The sequence below is a fragment of the Papio anubis genome, chromosome 12 (assembly GCF_008728515.1).
Source record: "Papio anubis isolate 15944 chromosome 12, Panubis1.0, whole genome shotgun sequence".
In the NCBI taxonomy this organism is placed as follows: Eukaryota; Metazoa; Chordata; class Mammalia; order Primates; family Cercopithecidae; genus Papio; species Papio anubis.
In genome coordinates, this window is record NC_044987.1 from 68,359,772 (window position 1) to 68,382,194 (window position 22,423).

Genomic DNA, 22,423 nt, shown 5'->3' on the forward strand with positions numbered 1-22,423 from the left:
AGGTTGACTCCATATTGCAACCACTAGGTGGCACCTGTTAGAGGAACTGCCCAAATGGCTTGTTCACAACTTGGAGCATTGGTCAGCTTGGCTTGACATGAAATGCCAAGGTCTAGATGGGCGGACAAAGAAGCTTGCCAGGGCCAGTGCTGCCAGGCTTGGTTTGAGGAGCCAGTGCTCTAGGAGGGGCCTGGATTCATGACTCTAATGAAGAGCTCATCCTATCTAAGACAGCAGCTCCCTCCCACCACCTCCTCATTCTTTGTCCTTTAGCCCTTCCTTGTTTATAACACTCATCACTACTTGACTTTACAGTATATGTTCATTTGTTTATTGTCTGTCTCCCCAGACTGGAACCCAAATTCCAAAAGAGCAGGGAGCTTCTTTTGCTCCCTGCAGTATCCCTGGCTCCTACAATGTCTGGCTCTTAATAGGCTCTCCATAAATATATGTTGCATAAATGAATGAACGACCAAATACATAATAAGAAATCATTAGTAACTAAGGTCTGTAGTTGCACCCCCTTTACGAGATACTCTGAAAACCAAGCACTACTGAGTTACTGTCATTGTCTGCGGTAAGTGGGTTTAATTTGTATCCCTTTTATTCAACTAAGGCAAACTAAGGTTTGCTGGCTGTCGCCTGGGAGTTCAGCCTGGCCAGTGGGTGGAAGGACTGTGGTTCCTCTCCACAGGCTGCTATGGCTTGCTTCCTCATGACATGGTGACTGAGTTCCAAGTGTGAATGTCCTAAGGAGAGGAAGTGGAAGCTGCTAGTGTCTAAGCCTATATTAGAGTGGTTTCATTTTCTAAATCTATTTTGATGCTACTGTGTTCTCTGGAAAGCGCTCCCTGCTGAGTAGTGAGATCTTCATGGCTGTATCACTGACATGGATCACAGGAGCAGCCTTGCTGTGTTAATAGGCCCCTGAGGATTGTCCCCTGCGGGCTGATCGAGACTGCCTGAAGGGAGAAGGAGGCAGGGTACTACAAATATTAGGACACCTCTGAGCTGGGCTCACAAGCCCCTGGAGTGGAAGATGGTCACAGAAATGAAGCCTCACCAAGGCCTCTAAGTTTCTGTGCATGGGCCCCTACTGGCCTCTCCCGGGACCTTAAATCATAGGCAGCTGATGGCTTGCCTAGCTAGAGGGCCATATGTAACAAGGTTCCCTCAACTTGATGAGGAACTGCTTTACTCCAGCCTCAGCTAGTCCATTTGCCTCCCAAATGCTGGCTAGAAGTAGTGTAGACTTGGGCAAGGCTCTCAAGATGTATCCTGTTGTGTGAAAAGAAGCAGAGATGCTGACAGTAAGAGGCATCTCTTCAGGGCTGAGAAGATTACAGCTGGGCCTGGAATGACCCCTGGGTTTTCCAGCACATAGACCCACCAACTGTGGTGGTCGGCTGCAGGCAACAGCTCCGGTGCATCTTCCTGCAAAGATTTGCCAGAGGGTAATCAAATCCTTGCACTGTGCTGTGCAGCCACTGCCTTTCCCAAGTTGCCACATGACATTTTAATATCACCTGCAAACCTAAATCCAGTGAGTACCTACAGACGACACACTTAACAGCTCAGGGCATGATTCAGAGGAAGCAATTTTCCGAAGTGAAGATAATTGTCTGTTAGTGTGAAAAGGCACACACTTTTTTATTAGCATTGGAAATTCAAGGGAGATGTGGTTAAATCCATAGATGCAGCACTTCAGTAAATGGCTAAAGAACAATATCTACAGCTGGAAGGAAGGACTGTACAGATCCACGCCCATTCAGAGTTCACCCATAGAACTAGCTCTCTTGGAGTAAAGATGGAAGCTCAGCTCTCACCTCTTCCTGTTTACTTAATAAGCAGCTCCTCAAAGTCCCGGTTCCTGTGTCCACACAGGAAATCCCAGAATTAAGAGCTTCCTGGTCTTCTTTTATTTACATGTTTCCCAGGTGACCCTAACCTGGGTAAAGTCTCATGCCTTTACTCCGTGACATTAAAACTTATATTCCAGCCCTGACCTCTCCTGGGGCTTTGTATAACCACTTGCCTATTTGAACCCTCCAGCTGGACATATGATAGGCACCTAGAACCTAGAATGGCCAAAATGGAACTCTTAACCATCTCCCCTTTTCACTGTTATATTACTGCATAAGAAGTCACCTCAAAGCCTATCATTTAAAATAATAATCACTAATTTTGCACACAAATCTCTAATGTTTTCTATGGTTCAGTGAGGACTGTTCCATGAAGCGTCAGCTGGAGCAGCTGGAGAATCCCTTTCCAAGATGGCTTACTCATGCAGCTGGCAAGGTTTGCTGGCTGTCGCCTGGGAGTTCAGCCTGGCCAGTGGGTGGAAGGACTGTGGTTCCTCTCCACAGGCTGCTATGGCTTGCTTCCTCATGACATGGTGACTGAGTTCCAAGTGTGAATGTCCTAAGGAGAGGAAGTGGAAGCTGCTAGTGTCTTAAGCCCAGGGCCTGGAAACTCGTAAAGCATTACTTCTGCCATGTTAATATTGGTCAAGCAGTCACAGAGCCCAGAGTCAAGGGGAGGCGACATAGACCCTAACTGTCCAAGGAAGGAGCCTCAAAGAATTTGCAAACATGTTTTAAAACTGCTGCATATCCCAAACCTGCTCCTCCTAGTCTTCTCCATCTACCAGTTTCTTAGGCAACTAGGAGTCATCTTTGACTGCCTTCTTTCCCTCAGCCCTTCCATACAATCCCCATCAGCAAATTCTGTTGACTGTCCCCCAAAACATATCCAGATTCCTTCTACTTCTCTCCTCTCCACTACAACACCCTAATCCAGACAATACCTTCATCTGCCAACTGGATGGCTGCTTGGTCTGTTGCAGTAGTCGGTGAAAAACTCTCTCTGCCTTCGTGCTTGCTTCCTATTCACACAGTAGCCAGAGCTACCCTTTTAAAACATAAATCAGATTATCTCACTCCTCTGCCTAAATCCATTCAAAAGTTTGCAACATATTTAGAAATAACTCAAACCCCTCATTCTAGATTCCAAAGCCCGATGTAATCTGGCCGTGTCTCGTTCTCTGGCCTCATCTGTACGACCTGCTTTCTCATTAGACTACGATATACACAAATGCTTGCTCCTACCTGACAGCCTTTGCACTTGGTTTTCCTCTCTCTGGAAAGCTCTTCCCCCTAATTTTCCCAAGGCTGGTTTCTTCTTGCCATTTAGTTTTCAGTTGAAACGTAATTTCCACATAGAGGCCATCTATAATCCCCAATCCTAAAGTGGCCACACAGTCATCTGTTACAGTAACCTATTTTAATTTTCAACATAGCTGTGACCACTAGCTGCTACTTTTCATGTTGATGTATCTGTTCTTTGTCTGTCTCTTCCCTCTAAAATGTAATCTCCATGAGGGCAGGGACCTTGTCTGTCTTATCACTGCATCCCCAGGGCCTAGAAGAGTGCCTGGCAGCAGTTTGATAAATATTGATGTAGCCGGTAGAAATAGTATCTCCAGACAGCCAGCCCCCAACAGGATCACAGCATCTCTTAAGGTAGTTGAGGGTATAGAGAGGAAGCTCCTCTCTATACCTCCTGGGTGTCAGTGGCTTGTGCGTGTACCAGGAACCCAGCTCTGGTGCATGGGGCGGCCCCATGGAGGACCATAATGACTGGGTTTATGTAGCCTCCTTCCAACCCCCAGAGTATTCCCATCCCTAGCCTTCTTGTGAAATCAGCAAGACAGGATCACACAGTCATGAGCACAAAGTTGCTAACATGCTTGGACAGAATGGTGCAGCTCAGCTCACCTCACCTTCACATCAGTGCAGTCAATAACTCGGGTTATGTGACATTCGAATTTTCATCTTATGGTCTCACTCAGAAATATAGGCCAAGCTCCAGCATAACAAAGTCCAAGTGCTTGTTTTAATGCAATTTTTTAAATGATGATGTTCAAACTTTTGAAGAGAAATCTGAAAGTGAATATTTAGGGCCCACCCAAATAAAGAAGTTTGATTAGGACTTTTAAAGAATCAATGTTATTAACAGGTTAAAAAAGCAACACTGAGATGAAAAGCAAGTTTAACCATAATGAAGTTGTCTTTGTTTTCTTCAAAAATGCTCGTTAAACTTTTTTTTTTTAGCACTTTGGTATAGAGAATTGGCTGTGCATAGAACTGTTATTGAAATAACACTATAGTTGTAGGTAGTCCATCCATTAGGGAAATGGTGGCTTGTTTGATTGGATTCTTTTTTATTCACTGTAATGAGATTTTTGCTTGGGGATTTAAATGTTTAAAGATTCAATAACACTGAAAATTGAAGTTCAAGAAATGACGGTGAGGCCCCGCTGGGCTGACCCAAAGCGACATGATCGTGTGGCATTTAGAGGGTGTTTCCAGCAGTGCTGTTACTGTTAGAGAATGAGACCACCCTTCAAGGGGCTGCTCATGTCCATGGAGCAGAGTCCATCTCTCACATTTGAGAGTGGGGAAGGAAGGTGTACATGACAGGCTGGCCTCACCACACCCACCTGGACCTCAGATCCCTTGTGATGGGAAGCCCACTTGGGGAGTAGAACCCTTGGCAATACTGACTCAGGGTTGGTGAAATCTCCTTTTCATGACAATTGATGATTATTATCCACTGAGGAAATTACATTTCACCTGAACTCCCCAAACCCTCAGGCAATGGTCAGCAGAGTGTCCGAGGGCACAGCCGAAGGTGCGAGAGTCGGCACTGTGCGTTTGCTGCAGGGTGGAAGCTGGCAACGAGGAGGGCTGGCAATAAATGTACATTATTATGTCTCCAGAAGTGCTTAGTTTTTATCTATTTATTTCTAATTCTTTCTGCTTTAAGTTTTGTTGTTTTTTTTTTTTTTTTCATGATCACTGCTTAGAACTCAAGCTCCTGGGATCAAACTTGTATCACACAGGCTGGAGAAGGCTGTGGAGAAACCGAGTCCTCCCGGGTCTCAAGGTGGGTGGAGGGAGCCTGCAGGGGTCTCCTTCCCTCCCCTCTTGCCTGTTCTGCCTGATCAGAGCCTGCACACGAGTGCAGAGGGCTCCCTTAGAGAGCGCTGGGCTAGAGGAAGCTGAAGTTTCAGAATAAGCATCCTATTCTGTGGCCTCCTTTCCACTACAAACTCCTTGAGGAGGAGTGAGACCCCAGAAGGACAGGTGAGTCTCACCTAGGCTGACCAAAGTCCAGCTCAGCCAGCCCTTGATGTATCCAGGATATCCGCCCACAGCAGTGAGAAGCTGATGCCACTCAAAGCCATTCTCAGTCTACATCCACGATGCTGGGAAAGAAAAACCAAGTTCAATTTACCAAAATATCTGTATTATCTATAAAAATTGAACTCTAATGAGTCACTGATACTGGAGGCAGCAATATCCGACTGTGCTGACATGCAGAAGGAAGATAGCTCTGTCCCATCAACCCTATAGCAGAACATTTGTACTGAGTGGCATGTGGGCGGAGTCATTTGTAAGGCCTCAAAAACCTGGACACTTTGGAACGTAGCAATCGGATGAAAGATCTTGGAAACATCTCTCGGGACTCCTGGGCTGTGTACTTGAAATAGTTCTGGGGATGGGCCAGGACATCAAACAGAGCCTTGATAAGTTTCTTATCCTAAAAAGAACAGAATTTTTGTTACTGGGCCAAAATATTTAAATATGCTGCCATTTTGCCCATGGAACTGTGATGACCTAGTATTAGGCCGTAGCTTGCTTAGCTGAAAAACACTTGAAAAATTGTTTCCTCTGATTTTTATCTTCTTTCCAGTTTTTTTTTCCTAATTAGCTATATGAAGTATGAATTACTTTTATAAATAAAACTTTAATATGTAAAAAACCTGTTTTCTTTTTCCCAACCAGATGAATGCAACACTGAGATTTGGGAGAATTTGTAGGATTAGTGATACCACAAGTGTTTATTGCTAATTATTTGTAAGTATTTAAACTTTGGTGAATTTTAGGCTTGAAGTATACATAAGGAGCCAAGGATCTTCAACTATTTGTAATTAATAGAAAAACATTATTTGCTGCTGGTTTGGATTTATAAGCAGATTTCTCCCTGCCCCTCCACAAGTTTCCAAACTAAAAAATACAACTTCACTTGACGACACTAAAGACAGCAACCTGATTTTTTAAAAAATTAAGTCTGGTGAAGGTATAAAACTGACCTTGGCCCAGGACAGGCTCCGTGTCTGAAAGGTGGCAACACACAGCAGGAGGAGAAGCCTTCTCCAACAGTACTTGGGAAGCTCTGTGGATAACTGCCATGTCCACCTGAGCCATGCACTCACCTTAAGTATTTCCTGATGGTTCTCAGATGCATAGAGCCTACCATCTCGAACTATGTCTTCAATGAGTTCCTGGTAGTCCTCTGTTGGAATAAAGAACATGTTTTGCATTCTTATGATTTGTTACTTCCAAACTCGCTCTTTCACTTTTTGATAAGGTTCTGAGAAATGCCCCTTCTGTGGCTGCTATCACTTACCATTCTGCTACTGAGAAGACAGTCAGAAGAGAAATTCCATAGACTCCACCACCTCTCTTCACATACCAGCACCTGCACCCATCTTCCTCATCCCCTCTTCCCTCAGATGAGCCTCTGTGCATCCAGTCCAGGCTCATCCCTCCACTTAGCATGCCAGGTCCATCTTCTCTCCCCAAATCAACAGTATTGTTCTAGTAATTCTGCTTTTTTTCCTACATTATACATTTTTCTCTCTATTGATCTCCCCCACCCACCAGCATACAAAAATGCTGTATGTCTCTGACTTTAAAAATCCCTCCCTTGACCTCATTTCTGCCTCCAGCTTCCATCTCACTTATCTGCTCCCTTTTGCAGCAAAAATCCTTTTAAAAAAATTGTCAGCACCCACTGTCTCTGATTCTTTCCCTTTCTTTCTCTCTTAAACCCAGTCCAATCAGCTTTGGCCCCCATTACTCCTCCAAAACTGCTTGGTGAGACCAGCAATGACCTCCATATTGCTAAATCCCAATGGCCAGTTCTTGGTCTTCATCCTCCTTGATGCATCAGTAGCTTTTGACCTGGCTGGTCACTCCTCCTCCTTGATCCAGTTCTTCACTGAGCTTCCAGGACACCATGCTCTTTGGTTTTCCTCCTACCTTATCCGTTACTTCTCTGAGGCTTCTTTGCTTTTCTTCTCTCTGACCTTTTACCAAAGGAGGGTCCCAGGGCTTAGTCCTTGGTCTTCTCTTCTCTGTCTACACTCACTTCCTATTGAGCTCATCAGGCTCTCCTTTCCCTCTCCACTTCCCTGCCTCCCACTTTTTTCTTTATCCTTGTATTATGTAAAACAATCAAGCTTCCTATCCACCAAGAAAGACTCTTCTCTCCTTTATTTGAATGGGGCTGGAGAGTGGAGAATTTGGCTGGTTGGGGAGGAAGAGAACTATGTGTGCGCTCTCATTAATATTTTTTGTCCTGATGTACACATTAAATGCAGTGCACGCTGTACTTCTCCAAATGCCAATCTTCCCCCTTTGAAGTCTAGCTTATTTCCTATAGTCATCATTCAAATCAAGCATATGCAAAGCACAATCTTTTCCAAATTCCAGACACAGAAAAAATGCCTCTTTGTATGCATATTGTGTGTGACAAAGCCAAACACAGTATAAGAACATCATTGAAATTGTGTGAGAGGAACTCTTGAAAAGTTTCTCTCAGTTAAGGGATGGTAAATGGAAAGTAATGGTATAATAGTTACAATTACTAATTTGATATGTTTACAATAGCATTGGTACTCTATTAGTGTGGTGTCTTCTTTTATTTAGTGAATATAAGACATGAGAATACATTTTCTTTCATCTTGAATTCCTCTGTGACAGTGTCTCTCCTCTTTTTGATGATGGGACTGCATCATCATTGTTGCTGTGCTGCATTCTGGTGTAATAGGAAACTAGAGAGCTGTTTGCCACTCCACCAAATGCTTCCAGACTGCTATTGTTTAAAAAATATATTTCTTCTGCTTTTAAGAACTGTGTTTCCTTACTTGCTCCAACTCATTAGAAATGCAGCAAAGTTACATTTAAGAATCCAGGCTCTGGAGTCCCAAAGTCACTGGTTCAAACCCTGCTTTGCAACCTTGCCATGCTGGGACCTTAGGTCAGTTCCTTAAATCTCTAAGCCTGAGTGGCCCCATCTATAAAATCAGGAAATAATCATGTCTACTTTATGGAGTGATTGTGAGGAAAGCACCATGTAAAAGGCACTTCAGCATGTACCTGGCAGTCAGCAATGCTCAATGCGTGTTAGCCCCGGCTACAGTTCTCACCGTTCTCCAGCTCTCAGAGGGCTCGTCTATAGCAGCCTCATGTGCACCTTCTAAATGTGATTTCTATTCTTCTGGGTTTGAAAAGAAGATATCAAATTTTTTGGAAATACATGTTCGAATAAAACGCTCTGAGTGAAGGCCTCGGGGGCTTCTCTGTGGGGAAAATAACAGTTTCCAACTATTCTCTACTGTGACACATGCAAGACACACTCTTGTGGGCATACACTGCATTATGTGTAATTTTCCCCAGTTGGAGCTACAACTCTTTTTTTAATTAAAAAAAAAATCAAGACATTTTAATGTGTCACAAAGGCAGAGTTGAGAACAGCCATATTTATTTTGGAGTCTCAGTGTCTTTTTGCTTTCTTCCTGATTCCAGATAGGAGAGGTTGCCAGTTGGTTGCTTTGGGGTAGATGAGGCTCTCTGTCTCTCTCAGCAGAGCCTTGTGGGAGGCATTTGTGTCTACCCCAAGAGTCAGATACTAAAACTCCTTGTCTTGGGTGTTTGACATTATTTCAGGCAACTGTAGGACAAAGATGATCCTTGCTTTTGTTACTTTTTGGGAAAGCTATAGAATATTGTCTTCCCAAACAATTTTGGCACTTGCCATCCTAAATTCCTTCAGTGGCTTCCTCTAAGATTAAGTCTGTCCTCCAGAGCTTGGCCCTGAAGGCTCTTCATAGCCGAAACCCATTCCCTTCTAGTCTCCTCTCTCACTGCCAAGCCCTACACACCCTACCCACTGACCAAATAAGACCATTCATCGGTCCACACATACACCAGGTACTTCATCCTTTGACTTATGTCCTTCCCTCTTTCTGAATGTTCTTCTCCCCCATTTATGCTCAAAATGTATATGTTCTTTCAAAACCCACATCTCTTGAGACTTTGCTCTATTCCTTCTAAAAGCTCATGTAAAATTAACTGCTGCTGCTGCTTCCATGCTCACCTAGGGCTTTGTGCTGTTATAGCATCTATAACCATATATATATATATATAGTGTTTCTGTCACTAACCTTTGTGTTTCTGTCACTAACCATGTTGTTTCCAGCACTTAGCCCAATGCCTGACATAGTAGATGCTCATTAAATATTTGTTGGCTAGATGAACAAATAAGCTCATGAAGAAACAGATGATTCCTCTCCCACAGGACTGTGTGGTCCTCCAGGACAAAGGTCCAGTTCATTTTATGCTGTTAGTCCATGTTTGCCAACCAAGTCTCAGAGCTAGGTAGAGCCCCAGGGCTCAGATGGGCCAACTCTTCATCTAACATGAAGAAAATGAAACCAGAAGTCATCTGACTTGCCCAAGATCCCACAGTGAGTCAGTGAAAAAGCCAGGACGAGAACTCGGGTCCTTCCCCACCTCAGGATTCTACCTAATAAAAGCCACAGTCATAAGAAGTTAATATTTACTGAACAATTACTATGTGCCAAGCACTGCCTCAAGTCCTTTAGGAACTCTCACTGAACTCTCAAATAAGTCTAATGATTATCCTCATTCACACATTAAGAACATGAGGCTTAGAGATGCATACACAAAGTCACAGAAGAAATCATAGCCAGGCCGATCAATCTGACTCCAGTGCCCATGTTCTTATTCACCAAGCTATGCTCACTTTTAATATATTTTCTAAAACATCTTTTCCTCCTGTTGTCAGTGTCCCCAAATGCCTGTTAAAATTTGGCACTTGTGAGTCAGCAATGTCTTTTCCCCTCATCCTGCCTGCCTTTCTGAGCATGTGTGCTTGTCAGCAGTTTGCCAGCTGGCTCCGAAGTTGGCTCTGTTGAAAGCAGAGAGGCTCTTTCCATGTGCTGCAGGCTGTGCTTACCATCATACGTCACATATGGGACCTGGAACCCTCTAGCACTGTTCCCTTCATTGGATTTAAACTGAATCCACAGCTTCTTTGACCTGGAGGTGAAGGCAATGGGGCGTTCGTAGGTCTGGCAGGTTTCATATGTTGTCACAGAATTGGATGAAGCTGCCAAGGGAAGTTGGAGAGGGGTGGGGTTTAAGACTCACCACTGATCAGGCATACAGTAGATGCTCATCTTTCTAAACACTCAAACCGTACAATAAGTTATGCTCAAGAGCTCTTCAGGCCCAGCTGAGCTATCATAAGTCAAAGGTCCTGGAAATAGAGTAGATTCAGCTGGTAATTATGGACCCCCAGGGGAGGCTACGCCGGAAAGACCTGGGGCTTGGTAAGCAGCAGCAGCCCAGACTGTACCATTCACTGTAGGAGCTGGGTGAGGGCCTCCCATTCCAGAACTGACCTGTTGTCATCTAATCATCATCACCACCATTTGCTGCCTAAGACCAGGCAGTGTGCTAGGCAATTTATGGGCTTTGTCTCATTTAATCTTCTGAAAACCACAGAAAGTTGGTGCAACTGTTACCTTTTTAATAGAGAGATTACATACTTGCCCAGGGTCATATAGCCAGTATGTGGTAAAACGGATTTAAATCTATACTTAACTTCAGACATTTTAACCACTAATAAGGAGAGCAAACGATATAGTGGCTTCATGTGTCATCATCATTCTTTTTGTTTGTTTGTTTCTTTTTTGAGACAAGGTCTGGCTCTGTCAACCAGGCTGGAGTGCAGTGGCATGATCACGGCTCACTGCATCCTCCACCTCCCGGTCTTAAACGATTCACCCACCTCAGACTACCGAGCAGCTGGGACCACAGGCGTGCACCATCATGCCCAGCTAATTTTTAAAAAAATTTTTTATAGAGACAGGGTCTCACCTAGGCTGGTCACAAACTCCTGGGCTCAAGCGATTCTCCTGCCTCGGCCTCCTCCCTCAGCCTGGGATTACAGGTGTGAGCCACTGTGCCTGGCCTATTACTCTAAGTGTTTCACAACTATGAACTCCTTTAGTCCTTATAATAACCCTATAAGGTAGCAACTGTTATTAGCCCCATTTTTTAACACATGAGAAGACTGAAGTGCAGAAAGATTCAGAATGTGTGCCCGAGATCATAGAACTAATAAGAGGTGGAACTGGGACAGAGATCCAGGCAGTCTGGCTGCAGAGCCCCTCATTACACTGCCCGTAAGCTGTGTTGATAGCAGTCTTCCTTTATGGACACTGGACCATGACTCAGGATAGGAGGACAGGTCCCCACCTGGCCAGGCTCGGTCAGTCCCCAAGCCATCAGTTGCAACTCAGTATGAGGCCTTGTCTGGGGCCAATACTGCATGCTCCTCACTGGCTCTCTGGGTCCTTGTGGAAGAGGGTCCAAAACACCCCAGTGAGCACAGAGGGGAAGACTGACCTGCAGGGTCACTACCTCTGGGGTCCAGCAAGACGCTTCAGTGTGTGGCTTTCATTTAAATTTTGTTTCTCACCAACTCTATAAACTCATGTTCACCTCTGCTCTAATATGGAGGTGACGTTCTAGGCCTGCTTCTCACACTGAAAGCCTGGGGAGCAGGTCATTAGGCTTCCCAGCTGGCCTGAGAAAGGGAGGGAGGCAGGGAGTGAGACGCACAGGTTTTCCGCATCACCAGATAGTCTCCACAGTCGTCCTCTATGGGCAGGAAGATCTCAGGAACCACGATCAGGATGCGGCGCTTGGGGGGTGGGTTGATGGTCCACGTACACTCGGTGTTGGCTGGGTAATTGCCTGGGTAGTTTGGGGATTCAATGTATCCAGTGAAATCTCCCAGCTCCCCTCCACATCTTCTGTCTGGAAAAGGAGATGCCCTGAGTTATGGCACGACACTGTCGTCTCTGTCCTGACCACCGCTAGCTTGCTGAGCCCTGCAGCATCCCTGTTGCCACCCAGGAATGGGGCATGAAAATGACACCATCTGGGAATGAGTCTGTCCTGTAACCCTCAGGGCCCCCTGTGGGAGCCAAACCATTAAACTCCCCACAAGGAGTCTACCCCTCTGAGTTCCCGAGGCACCGTTTTCTCATTAGCCTGAAAGCGTTCACGGTCAGGGCAGGTATTTGTGAACAAAAGGATAAATTTAGCTTTCAGTATTTTATTTACCAAGTCCAAGTGTCAGAGGAACCCATGAGACAGAACTTCTAGGTCTCTCAAACTAGGGGGAACAGAGCTCATTGCTCTGTGGAGACTATCTGACGCTTTTTCAGAGAACTTTGATGAAGACAGACATACATTTTTCACTTTTCTCTCTGGTTAAGATCATATCTTATTTTTTATTCACCTCTAATTTAAAAAAAATTTATTATTATTTTTGAGATGAGGTCTGTCTCTGTTGCCCAGGCTGGAGTACAGTGGTGCGGTCATGGCTCACTGTGCCCCTGACCTCCTGGGCTCAAGCCTCCCAAGAAGCTGGGACCATATGCAAGTACCATCATGCCTGGCTAATTTTCTTTTCTTCATTTTTTTGTAGAGACAAGGTCTATGTTGCCCAGTCTGGTCTTGAACACATAGGCTCAAGTTATCCCGGCCTTGTCCTCCCAAAGTGCTAGGACTACAGGCATGAGCCACTGTACCCAACCCACTTTTTATTTTTAAGGAAGGAAGAAAATTCTAATTAGCTATCAGTAGGTACAGGGCATGCTGGATACTTATGTCTGGCACCAAAGACAGAGGCTGTACATGCATGCACAGACCCCTCCCTCACCCACAGCACCCAGCTGCATCTTCATTCATCTAATCCCACTATCCCAGAAATGTCACCCAAAGCTCTGAGAGCTCAGAAATGAGAGAGACACAGTCTTTACTCTCAAGGAGCTCATTATTTAATACTGTCAGGTAAATCTGTGCAAGAGAAGATGTTGAAGGGATTACTTTTTCCATCTCTAGTTACAACTGGGATTTATTATTACTAGAAAAAAAAACAAACAGGCTTTTCTTCTTGGAAGAAAAGAGGAGGAAGGGGGAGCCATGGGGCAGAGAATTGCCTTCAGTCCTGAAGGGCTGCCCTAGGAACTGTGCCATAAGGCTCCCATGGGGCCAACCAAGGGCCAGGTGGTGGAAGACAAGGGAACATTCATCTTGTTCTAACACTGTGAGCTTTCCAAAGTCCAATCCACCAACAAGCTAGGATATCATGAGGTAGCGAGCTTCCTGTCATAGCAGGTATTCAAGAAGAGACTAGATGGAAGGCTACTTATAAAGATGTTGTTAAAAGGACTTCCTTGCAATAGAAAACCAGGTGACCTTTCAATCATAAAGTTCGAATGATTTACTGCCCCCCTCAGTCCCAAGCTCCTCTGGTTTAGCGGGGGCCTCTTTGCTTCTCTGATTGCTGTCTTAAAGATTAGCTGGGATTTACTTTTGGCCTTTACTAGAGAGTTTTTGTTGTAATTTTGGTTATAAATGATGGCTTAAAAAAAAAAAGCCTAGACAGCAAGTCCTTAAATGATTTGCTTCCCCCTTCCTATAAAACACTAACGGGTCTCCTCAGCATCTATCCGAGGCTTTGCCTCCTGGTCTGCCTGAGACTCCCTTCAGCACATTCTAGCCTGAGATCCAAGGGTCTCCTCCCAAAAGGCCTTTTGCTTTCCTCCATCTGTGCTTCCCTCAGCTGCTCTCTCAAACATAAGGCTCTTTCTCCTGCTCTTTCCCCATCGTCTCCATCAAAACCTTCTCACACTCTCCAGAAGCCTTTCATTATCTCTCGAGACAGAGTCAATTGCTCCTTCCTCTGCAGTCTCACTGCCTGAGCTCCCTGCAGGGTCAGCGATGCTGATTTATTCTGCTTGATATCAACCAAGTCCTGGCACAATGCTGGGCACGTAACAGGTCCTCAGGCAATGCATGCTGAGCAAGGGTGGACTGAAATTATGCCCCAGGAAGGAAATTAAGGCAAGTACAGCTTGTAAGTGTGCCTGAGGAAGTAGGCAGGATCAATAAAGATGAGTCGCTCTGCACAGTCAGGCCCTGCTCTCTCTCCACGCTGGTCTGCATGGCTGTGAGCTGGACTCATAATATCTATGTGGTTCTGAGTGAACCTGGGACCTCTGCCCCATGCCCCCTGCTCTGAGTTGGACCCAGACACATATCTTCTTAGCCAGAACTGTGAAAAGCCTTAGAGAGAGAGACCTACTTTTACACTGGGTTATGTTTGTGGAGCCATCAAAGTCAGTCGTAGTATTTCCTGGGCAAGAAACACAATTATCTTTTCCAAATTCAGGCTGGTATGTTCCCGCTGGGCAACGAATACATCGGTGAGTGGTGGTGTTGTAGAAATGTCCAGGTGAACATTGAACTGTGGGGCAAGGGAGGGCGAAAAGAATGAAAAAAGGAAAGATTATTTTAATCAAATGCAGCACAGAGATTTTAAAGTTTGTGAAAGAAATGTTTATGTGCAAATGAAGTAGGGCTTTCCTACCAATCTGGGGCTAATCAACACTTAATCCCTAAATAGGCAGTTTGGATGGGGCTCATGAAACAGAGAAATCCAGAGGGACAAGATATGTGTGTATCTCCAAAGGGTTTCTGGAGAGTCAGGCATCAATGATCAATGTTCACAACTCCAGTCTTCATGCAGAGCATATCTGTGAGTATGGGGGCAGGCAGTTGCAGAACTGAGTTGGGTTTAGAGTTGGGCTCCCTGGGAAAAGGCAGCTGGAGTGGGGTTCTGGAGAAGGGATATTGGGGGGATGCTCTAGGTCAGGGCACTGAGATGGAGGAGGGCTAGAGGAAGGAACCAGGGGAACCTTTGTACCAACTGGCTCATCAGTGCCTGATCATCCCTTGTCAGCCTGTCCAAAGGGGCTAAGGTGGCTGGAGGACAGCTTGTCCAGTGAGTTCCTGTGCCCCCTGCACATCCTGCAGGGGCAAGTGGAGCTGGGACCCCCAGCCACTGGGGCACTGCATCAGGCTGGGCTTGACTGGAGCCTCACCAGACTCCCATGATACTTAGAAGGGAAATCCGGTCCTAGAAAAAGGCAAGCTGCCAAGTGCTCACCTCTGGTTTCACAGTCCTGAAAGGAAGTAGCTCCCTGATGTTTGGTGGGAAGGCCTCCTCCACAGGGGAAGCAGGAAGTTCGGCCAGCTTCAGGCTGGAACGTGCCTAGGGCACAGAGCTGGCAAGGTGCAAAGCCATCTGCAGAATATTCACCAGGTTGACACAGACCTGGAAGGACCAATAGCCTTACATTAGGAAGGCCCCCAGGCAGACCCTTGCCCCCAACTCTCCAGATGAGATCAACTTCAGTCCAACCTGTCACCCCATGCTGACTGCAGTTCCCACCTCAGTCAGACAGCACACAGTCAACGCTGCGGTGCTTCTGACCCTTAGTCAATGGCACATGAGTGCCTGCTGTTTACACACAGGGCTACACAGCACAGTGCAAAGATGGAAACCAGTAAGTCAAATGTCAACTGCTTCCAAAGTATAGGAAGGCCTGGGGAGTTCTCAGGCTTAGGTCTACACACTGCCTAGGCATCCCCTGCAAGGCAGGAGAGAGAGTTCTCTGCCCTGGAACCAATTTGGTAATTAGATCTAGAAGTACCCCTTTACCTAGCTGATTACATCCTAGTGATATAAAGAGTGATCCGGACTGGGCTTGATGGCTCATGCCTGTAATCTCAACACTTCGGGAGGCTGAGGCAGGAGAATCACTTGAGCCTAGGAGCTCAAGACAAGCCTAGGCAACATGGCGAAATCCCCTCTCTACAAAACATTTAAAAATTAGCCAGACATAGAGGCACATGTCTGTAGTCCCATCTACTCTGGGACTGAGTCAGGAGGATCACTTGAGCCCAGGAGTTCCAGGCTGCAGTGAGCCATATTTGCACCACGGCACTCCAGCCTGGGTGATCCAGCACAACCTTGTCTCAAAAAAAAAAAAAAAAAAAAAAAAGTGACCCAAAGAGTCTCCCCTCTTTTAACAATAATATTTACTAAGTTAGATCTTACACATGTTACACCTGGGACAAGAAACACAACCATAAACAAACAAAAGGATTTCTAAAAGCACATGTTCCTCAGGAATTAGTCATTGGCAAGATGCTATCAAAGTCTGCTATCTCTTATATTCTTAATCATCTCCCTCCATTAATCATAGTGGTCTTATTTTCCCCCATAAGTTATAGATATGATAGCATTTCAAGAGCACACACCCTTGGGAGGAGCCTGGAGCGTGTCAGACCTGGGTTCTGATTCCACATTCTCCACTTGGCTGTGTGACCTTAAAAGAGTCACTTTAGCCTCGTGGAGTTGTAATGATTATATGAATTATGAATAAATCATATAATATACTTAGCATAATGCCTGGCATAGGTGAATATTCAATACATGCTAGCTATAATAACCATTATTATTAATATTCTTATTGCTGTCAATTTTTTTTTTTTTTTGAGACAGGATCTCTGTTGCCTAAGCTGGAGTGCAGTGGCACAATCACAGCTTACTGCAGCTTGACCTCCTGGGCTTAATAACTATCCCTGCGCCTCAGCCACCTAAGTAGCTGGGATTACCATGTGCCACCACGCCCAGCTAATTTTTTTTTTTTAATTTTTTCTACAAACGAGGTCTCACTATGTTGCCCAGGCTGGTCTTTAGGGTTAGGGTTAGCCACCTGAGCTCAAGTGATCCTGAACCCAAAGTACTAGGGTTACAGGTATGAGCCACCATGCCTAGCCTAAATTTTTCTTAATAAGGTCACATAGGCTGGGTGCAGTGGCTCACACCTGTAATCCCAACACTTTGGGAGGCCGAGGCGGGTGGATCACCTGAGGTCAGGAGTTTGAGACCAGCCTGGCCCACATGGCAAAACCCCGTCTCTGCTGAAAATACAAAAATTAGCAGGGCATGGTGGCATGCACCTGTAATCCCAGCTTCTTGGGAGACTGAGGCACGAGAATCACTTGAACCCAGGAGGTGGAGGTTGCATTGAGCCAAGATCGCACCATAGCACTCCAGCCTTGGTGACAGAGACTCTATCTCAAGAAAATATAATAATAATAATGTCACATAAAAGGGTAAGTACATGCTGAAATGTCCCCCCTTATCAACCTTGCAGTTAGTTTTGGAGTTTTATAACAGGCCAAAGATATGATAGGAGTCACACGGTCAATATGAGGATTTGATTTTTAAGCCAGAAACAGCCTTGCAGTTGAGTCTGGAGTTACTTAGGTGGGAAATAAAGCTGAGGCTGGGAGTCACTCCAAGGACAGCTGTGGGAGCAGCACAGGGGGTCTTCACTCTGTCGTGGCCATCAGATACAAATCACCATTCAGATCACACTTGCCACTGGAGCCCACAGAGTGTCAATACAGCCAGCCCTTCTCCCATTTAATAAAAGGAAGACATTTGATAATAAAACAAATAGGAAAGCCCACAGAGCTTGAGATTGACTTCAAAGTTAACATTTTGTAAGAGATAATTAAAAGCTCTTCACAGAGGAGGTCCCAGTTTTAACAAAATAAATGGATATATTTGTTTTAAATAAAAAAGCTATGAATTTGAGACCAAAGCTAGAGAAAACCCCAGACCTCCTCTCTTCATTTTAACACTTTCAAAACAGTACCTATAGACAGGGAAATCACTCAGGTTTCAGGTGTATATATTTCCAGTGAATAAAGCGTGCAGTTGCAACACTTACACTCTTCTGCTAGTGTATTCTACCCCATCTTCATTTATTTGCTCGAATGAGTATCTGCCCAGCATGTATCAGGCACTGACCTAGGCACTGGTGAGCCAAAGATGAGCCAACATGGTCCCTACTTGTAGGAAGCCCCAGGTGAGTGTGCATTGTCTGGAGTCCTTGAGATGCCTTCTGTCTAAACAATGACATCAATGATGGCAGGAGTAGGAAGGAACAGACAACATCCTTACCTCCACATTCAGACACATTCCAAGATTCTGGGGTCTTCAGGGCCCCAGAATTTCCTGGTCTTGGGCATGGTTCACAAGTAATTTGTCCTTCCTCATTTTGGAAGGTTCCGTTTGGACATAAAATGCAGCGTTCTTGTGCTCCATCATAATAGGTCCCAGCCCTGCAACTGACTAGCCAAAAGGGAAACAATCTGGTCAGTGTGAACACAAAGGCCAAGGAAGGATGATGTGAGTTCTAGAGATGAAGGCAAATAGATGGCACTGACCACACCACCCACCGCATGCAAACTCCCTGAATACACAGTGTGCCCAGCCTCAGTTCTCTCTGCACACCTCTGCACAGCATGATATTTATTGCCCTGTAAGAGGGGTTTACAGGTCTGTCTCTCCCCAGACCATGAGCTCCTTGAGAACAGGGATCACAGGGGTTCTAATTATTTTTGTAGCATAAGCATTGATGGTCGAAGAGAGATTTAAAAAAATCCTGGATCTCCCTACTTCACAGGGCTGTTGGAACAATTATAGAGATGAAAATCATTCACTGAACATAGGTCTAGTCCTGGAAGAACAGAGTGTTATTAATTCTGCTTGGTGGCATCCTGAAAGGTGTCCTAGAGGAGGTCACATTTGTATCAGGCCTTGAAGGATGAATAGGATCTTCACAGGTGGGAAAGGGGGCAGGTTCTAAAAGTTCATGCATTAAATCAGGAGGAGAGGAAAGAAAAGGTTGGGAACAGACTTCAAAAGTTCTTGAGTGCCAGGCATTTGGATTTTATTCTCACAGGTAAAGGAATCATTGAAAGGACAGGAGCCAGGTATGGTGGTTTGTGCCTGTGGTCCTAGCTACTGGGGAGGCTAAGATGGAATCTCCTGAGCCTAAGAATTTGAGTCCAGCCTTGGCAACATAGTGAGAATGAGACCCCTTCTCTAAAAAAGAAAAAAGAAAAGAAAGGAGAGGAAGATGACCAGAAGCTGTGTTTTGAAAAGCTCATTCTCTGGTGGCCAGCTGGGATGGGTAGTGATCTCAAGACTCTTACAAAATAGCACACTTCAGGTTCATAATAAATAATACAATGGGCTGTGAGCAGTGGCTCATACCTATGATCCCAGCACTTTAGAAGGCTGAGGTGGGTGGATCACCTGAGGTCAGGAGTTCCAGACCAGCTTGGCCAACATGGAGAAATCCCATCTCTACTAAAAACAAAACAAAACAAAAGCAGAAAAATTAGCTGGGTGTGGTGGCGCACACCTGTAATCCCAGCTACTTGGGAAGCAAGGCAGGAGAATTGCTTGAACTCTGCAATTGCAGAGGTTGCAGTGGGCCGAGATGGTGCCACTGCACTCCAGCCTGGGTGACAGAGTGAGACTCTGTCTCAAAGAAAAAAAAAATCAATACAACAAAGCGTAAACGCTGGTAAATAAGGAAATTCATAAACGTTGCTTCTGATTCTATTTCTAGTACTGTTAAACGTAGATTTGTACCTTATTTTAGGCTATGAATATGAAGCAAACTTACCAAATTTGGCTCCCTACTATTCAAACATCATCAATAGAGTCATCAAAGTAGCATTTCTAATGACTAACATTTGTTGAGTACTTATATCAGACACCATGCCAAAAGCTCTACATATAGTATTTCATTTATTCCTCAACATAGCCCTAAGGATTTAGGTGCTATTATTGGCACCATTTTACAGAAACAGAGACTTAGGGAGGTTAATAATTTGGCCAAAGTCCCACAGCTAATTTGTGAAATACTCCTATGGTACTGTAAGATCAAGAGCTTCGAGTTTAAAAGGGAAAAAAGTTATTTAACAAAAGGGCAGATGTAACTGCAGTTGAAGACTTTATCAAGGATTTTCTATGGGGCTAGGAGAGTTTGACTGGAACAAACATTCTCTATATGTAAGCTGCCAAGAAATAGAAAAAAATTACATGATAAAGTTAACTATTATAGCTCTCCAGTGTCTATAACGAGCGAAATCGGTTTTCATCCTATTCTACAAATGTAATTTGTATATATACTCTTAGGGTTAAACATAGCAAAGGTCTCTGTTGTAAGAAATAAAAGTGTCTTTTCATTATTCATTCCATAATCTTAAAAAAAAAATCAGGCTTTTGGATCATGGTAAGCTAAAATACGCCACATTTTAAATATTATTTCTACAATTCAATGTAACCAATCAATAAAGTCTATCCTAATATCTAAATCTTAAACTCATATTTCTTGGATTTTCTTTTACAATATTCATGTATCATTTAAATACAATTTTTTATGTATATATTTTTTGAGACGGAATTTTGCTCTTGTTGCCCAAGCTGGAGTTCAATGGCATGATCTTGGCTCATTGCAACCTCCGCCTCCCGGGTTCCAGTGATTCTCCTACCTCAGCTTCCTGAGAAGCTGGGATTACAGGTGCACACCACCATGCCTGGCTAGTTTTTTGTATTTTTCATAGAAACAGGGTTTCACCATGCCAGCCTGGCTGGTCTCGAACTCCTGACTTCAGGTGATCCACCTGCCTCAGCCTCTCAAAGTGTTGGGATTATAGGCATTAGCCACCACGGCTGACCACATTTTTATATTTTTAAAAAATTAAAAGTGAACCAAATTCTTGTTTTATTGGCAAACAATATTACAATGAGATTGATGGCAAACAGAGTATAATTCCAGACTTCTTCTCTAAATGCAGCCCTACTGGATAATGGTTTCCATATCACTCTGGTTCCAGCCCATCTCTCATGTAAAGCTGGGCTGAATTCTGTACTAGGAATTCACGTTTTACCCTGTGTCCCACTTGACTCTTTCAGTGTCTGTAGTGGGCCAGTGAATCAGAGAATAACTCCTTCATGGCTCTAAGGAGCCTGCCTGTCATGAAGACTGGCAGAAAGCAGGTAAAACCAAGGCTGTCCAGAGCCCCTCTGCTCAGCCATTTCTATTTGAAGAAGAGCTGTTTTTATAATACTCATCCATGGAAGGGAAAGTGCCCATATGGTGACAATGATTCCAACAGCCCCGTTAATCATAACTTAGAGTCACATCACCATGGTCTGTTCCATCATGGTTCCTCTGGCAGAAAACGGATGCCCTCGGCAGGTGGACACCACCAGGCCTGGTTCTCACTGAGCTGGGGACCAGGACAGGCTCCTGCTGCTCTGCTGTCCCTTGCTCCTGAGAACTCTTTCAACCTCCACAGCCTTTGCAAGATGACCTTTAGAGAGACCTCACAATATCCCACCTCTGTGCCATTTCTTAACTGCTCGAAGGGCTGAGAAACCCTTCAGGCTGCCCTGTGGAAAAGAGGGCACCAGTTCTTTTTCCTCACAATGAAAGGCCTGCTTCACATAAACAAACTCATATTGTCAGTCACAATTTCCATTTTCCTTCCAGAGAGAAAGGCCTGCAGAAATAATTCATGCCAAGCACCTCCCAAATATATTTGATTCTTTCACAAGGTAAAAATGAGCTAAACACTAAAAGGTGACTCTGAAATATCATGAAGGGATGCCTGAAAACAGCTCTTTGCAAATGTGCTGAGAATCTGGCCTGTGGAGACCTCAATCACATGTTCCAGTGGCTTCTCTCTTCTCCTTCAGCAGCCAGCTTGTTTTGCTGCCCAGGACAAAGGAGTCAATTGCTCCCAGAACACTTCACTATCACAGCAAAGCTTTTGTCTGCCTTCAGTGACCATTAAAATCTCATTCTCAAATCCCACACAGCTGTTTTCTCTCCTTCTTTAAAAAAGATATGAGAAAGCTTTTCTGATGCAAAAGGGACAGACCAGCAGGATGAGGATTAATGGCGACAAAGAGGCCTCAAGCCTTGGCCTCTTTTCAGCACTGTGGCCTTTGAGTATTTCAGGCTATGGACAAACACTATGGTCTCTCTGTGGCTCAGATGATGAACCTAATAAAAGGGGTCACCCTCTAGCATTGGACTGTTTTCTTAAGAATCACGCCTTGACTTCTGAAGAAGAGCCACAAGCAGCCTACACGGATTCCCAGGGTGCCCCAGGGCTGCTGCTTTGTCCCAGTTCAGAAGCGCTGGTGCCCCAGGCCGCGCTGGCCTCAGGATCCTGGTTTGAGCTTTCTTTAAATGACTGCCCCCAAGATAACAGGGGACAGTGCCTTCTTGGGCTGAGAGATTGATTTTTCATTGTCCAGGTTTTTGACCTATGCTCAGGTTTGCTCTTTAAAAACATTCCTATAGTTAGGGCACAGAAATGAGCCCAGCTTGACGCCTTCTTCCTTATTGGGTTCCCAAATGCACACTGTTCTTTCCATGCCTAGTTAACTGGAGTTGAGATTTCACTTCTTTTAGAGTGCCTCTTTTGCCCTCAATTTAAATATTTCTCCAAAGATTTGC

At 44.7% G+C, this 22,423-nt stretch overlaps 1 protein-coding gene across 10 annotated transcripts in view; it reads right to left on the reverse strand.

Annotated features, from left to right (window-relative positions):
* Window positions 1–1,625: 1,625 nt before the first annotated feature.
* SCUBE2 (signal peptide, CUB domain and EGF like domain containing 2) overlaps window positions 1,626–22,423 on the reverse strand; it is a 75,433-nt gene continuing 54,635 nt past the window's right edge. For 5 of the 10 annotated variants that reach the window (XM_009186628.4, XM_009186629.4, XM_009186632.4 and 2 more), the window contains 7 exons: window positions 18,058–18,228; window positions 15,184–15,351; window positions 14,320–14,481; window positions 11,784–11,981; window positions 10,111–10,263; window positions 6,281–6,360; window positions 3,873–5,604 (listed from right to left, as the gene is read on the reverse strand). In XM_009186628.4, coding sequence (XP_009184892.1) covers window positions 5,452–5,604; window positions 6,281–6,360; window positions 10,111–10,263; window positions 11,784–11,981; window positions 14,320–14,481; window positions 15,184–15,351; window positions 18,058–18,228 — 1,085 coding nt within the window. In that variant the 3' untranslated portion in view covers window positions 3,873–5,451. Of the gene's footprint in view, window positions 5,605–6,280; window positions 6,361–10,110; window positions 10,264–11,783; window positions 11,982–14,319; window positions 14,482–15,183; window positions 15,352–18,057; window positions 18,229–22,423 lie in introns of all 10 variants that reach the window. The other 5 variants (XR_637478.4, XR_637479.4, XR_001894950.3 and 2 more) reach the window with 5 other exon arrangements.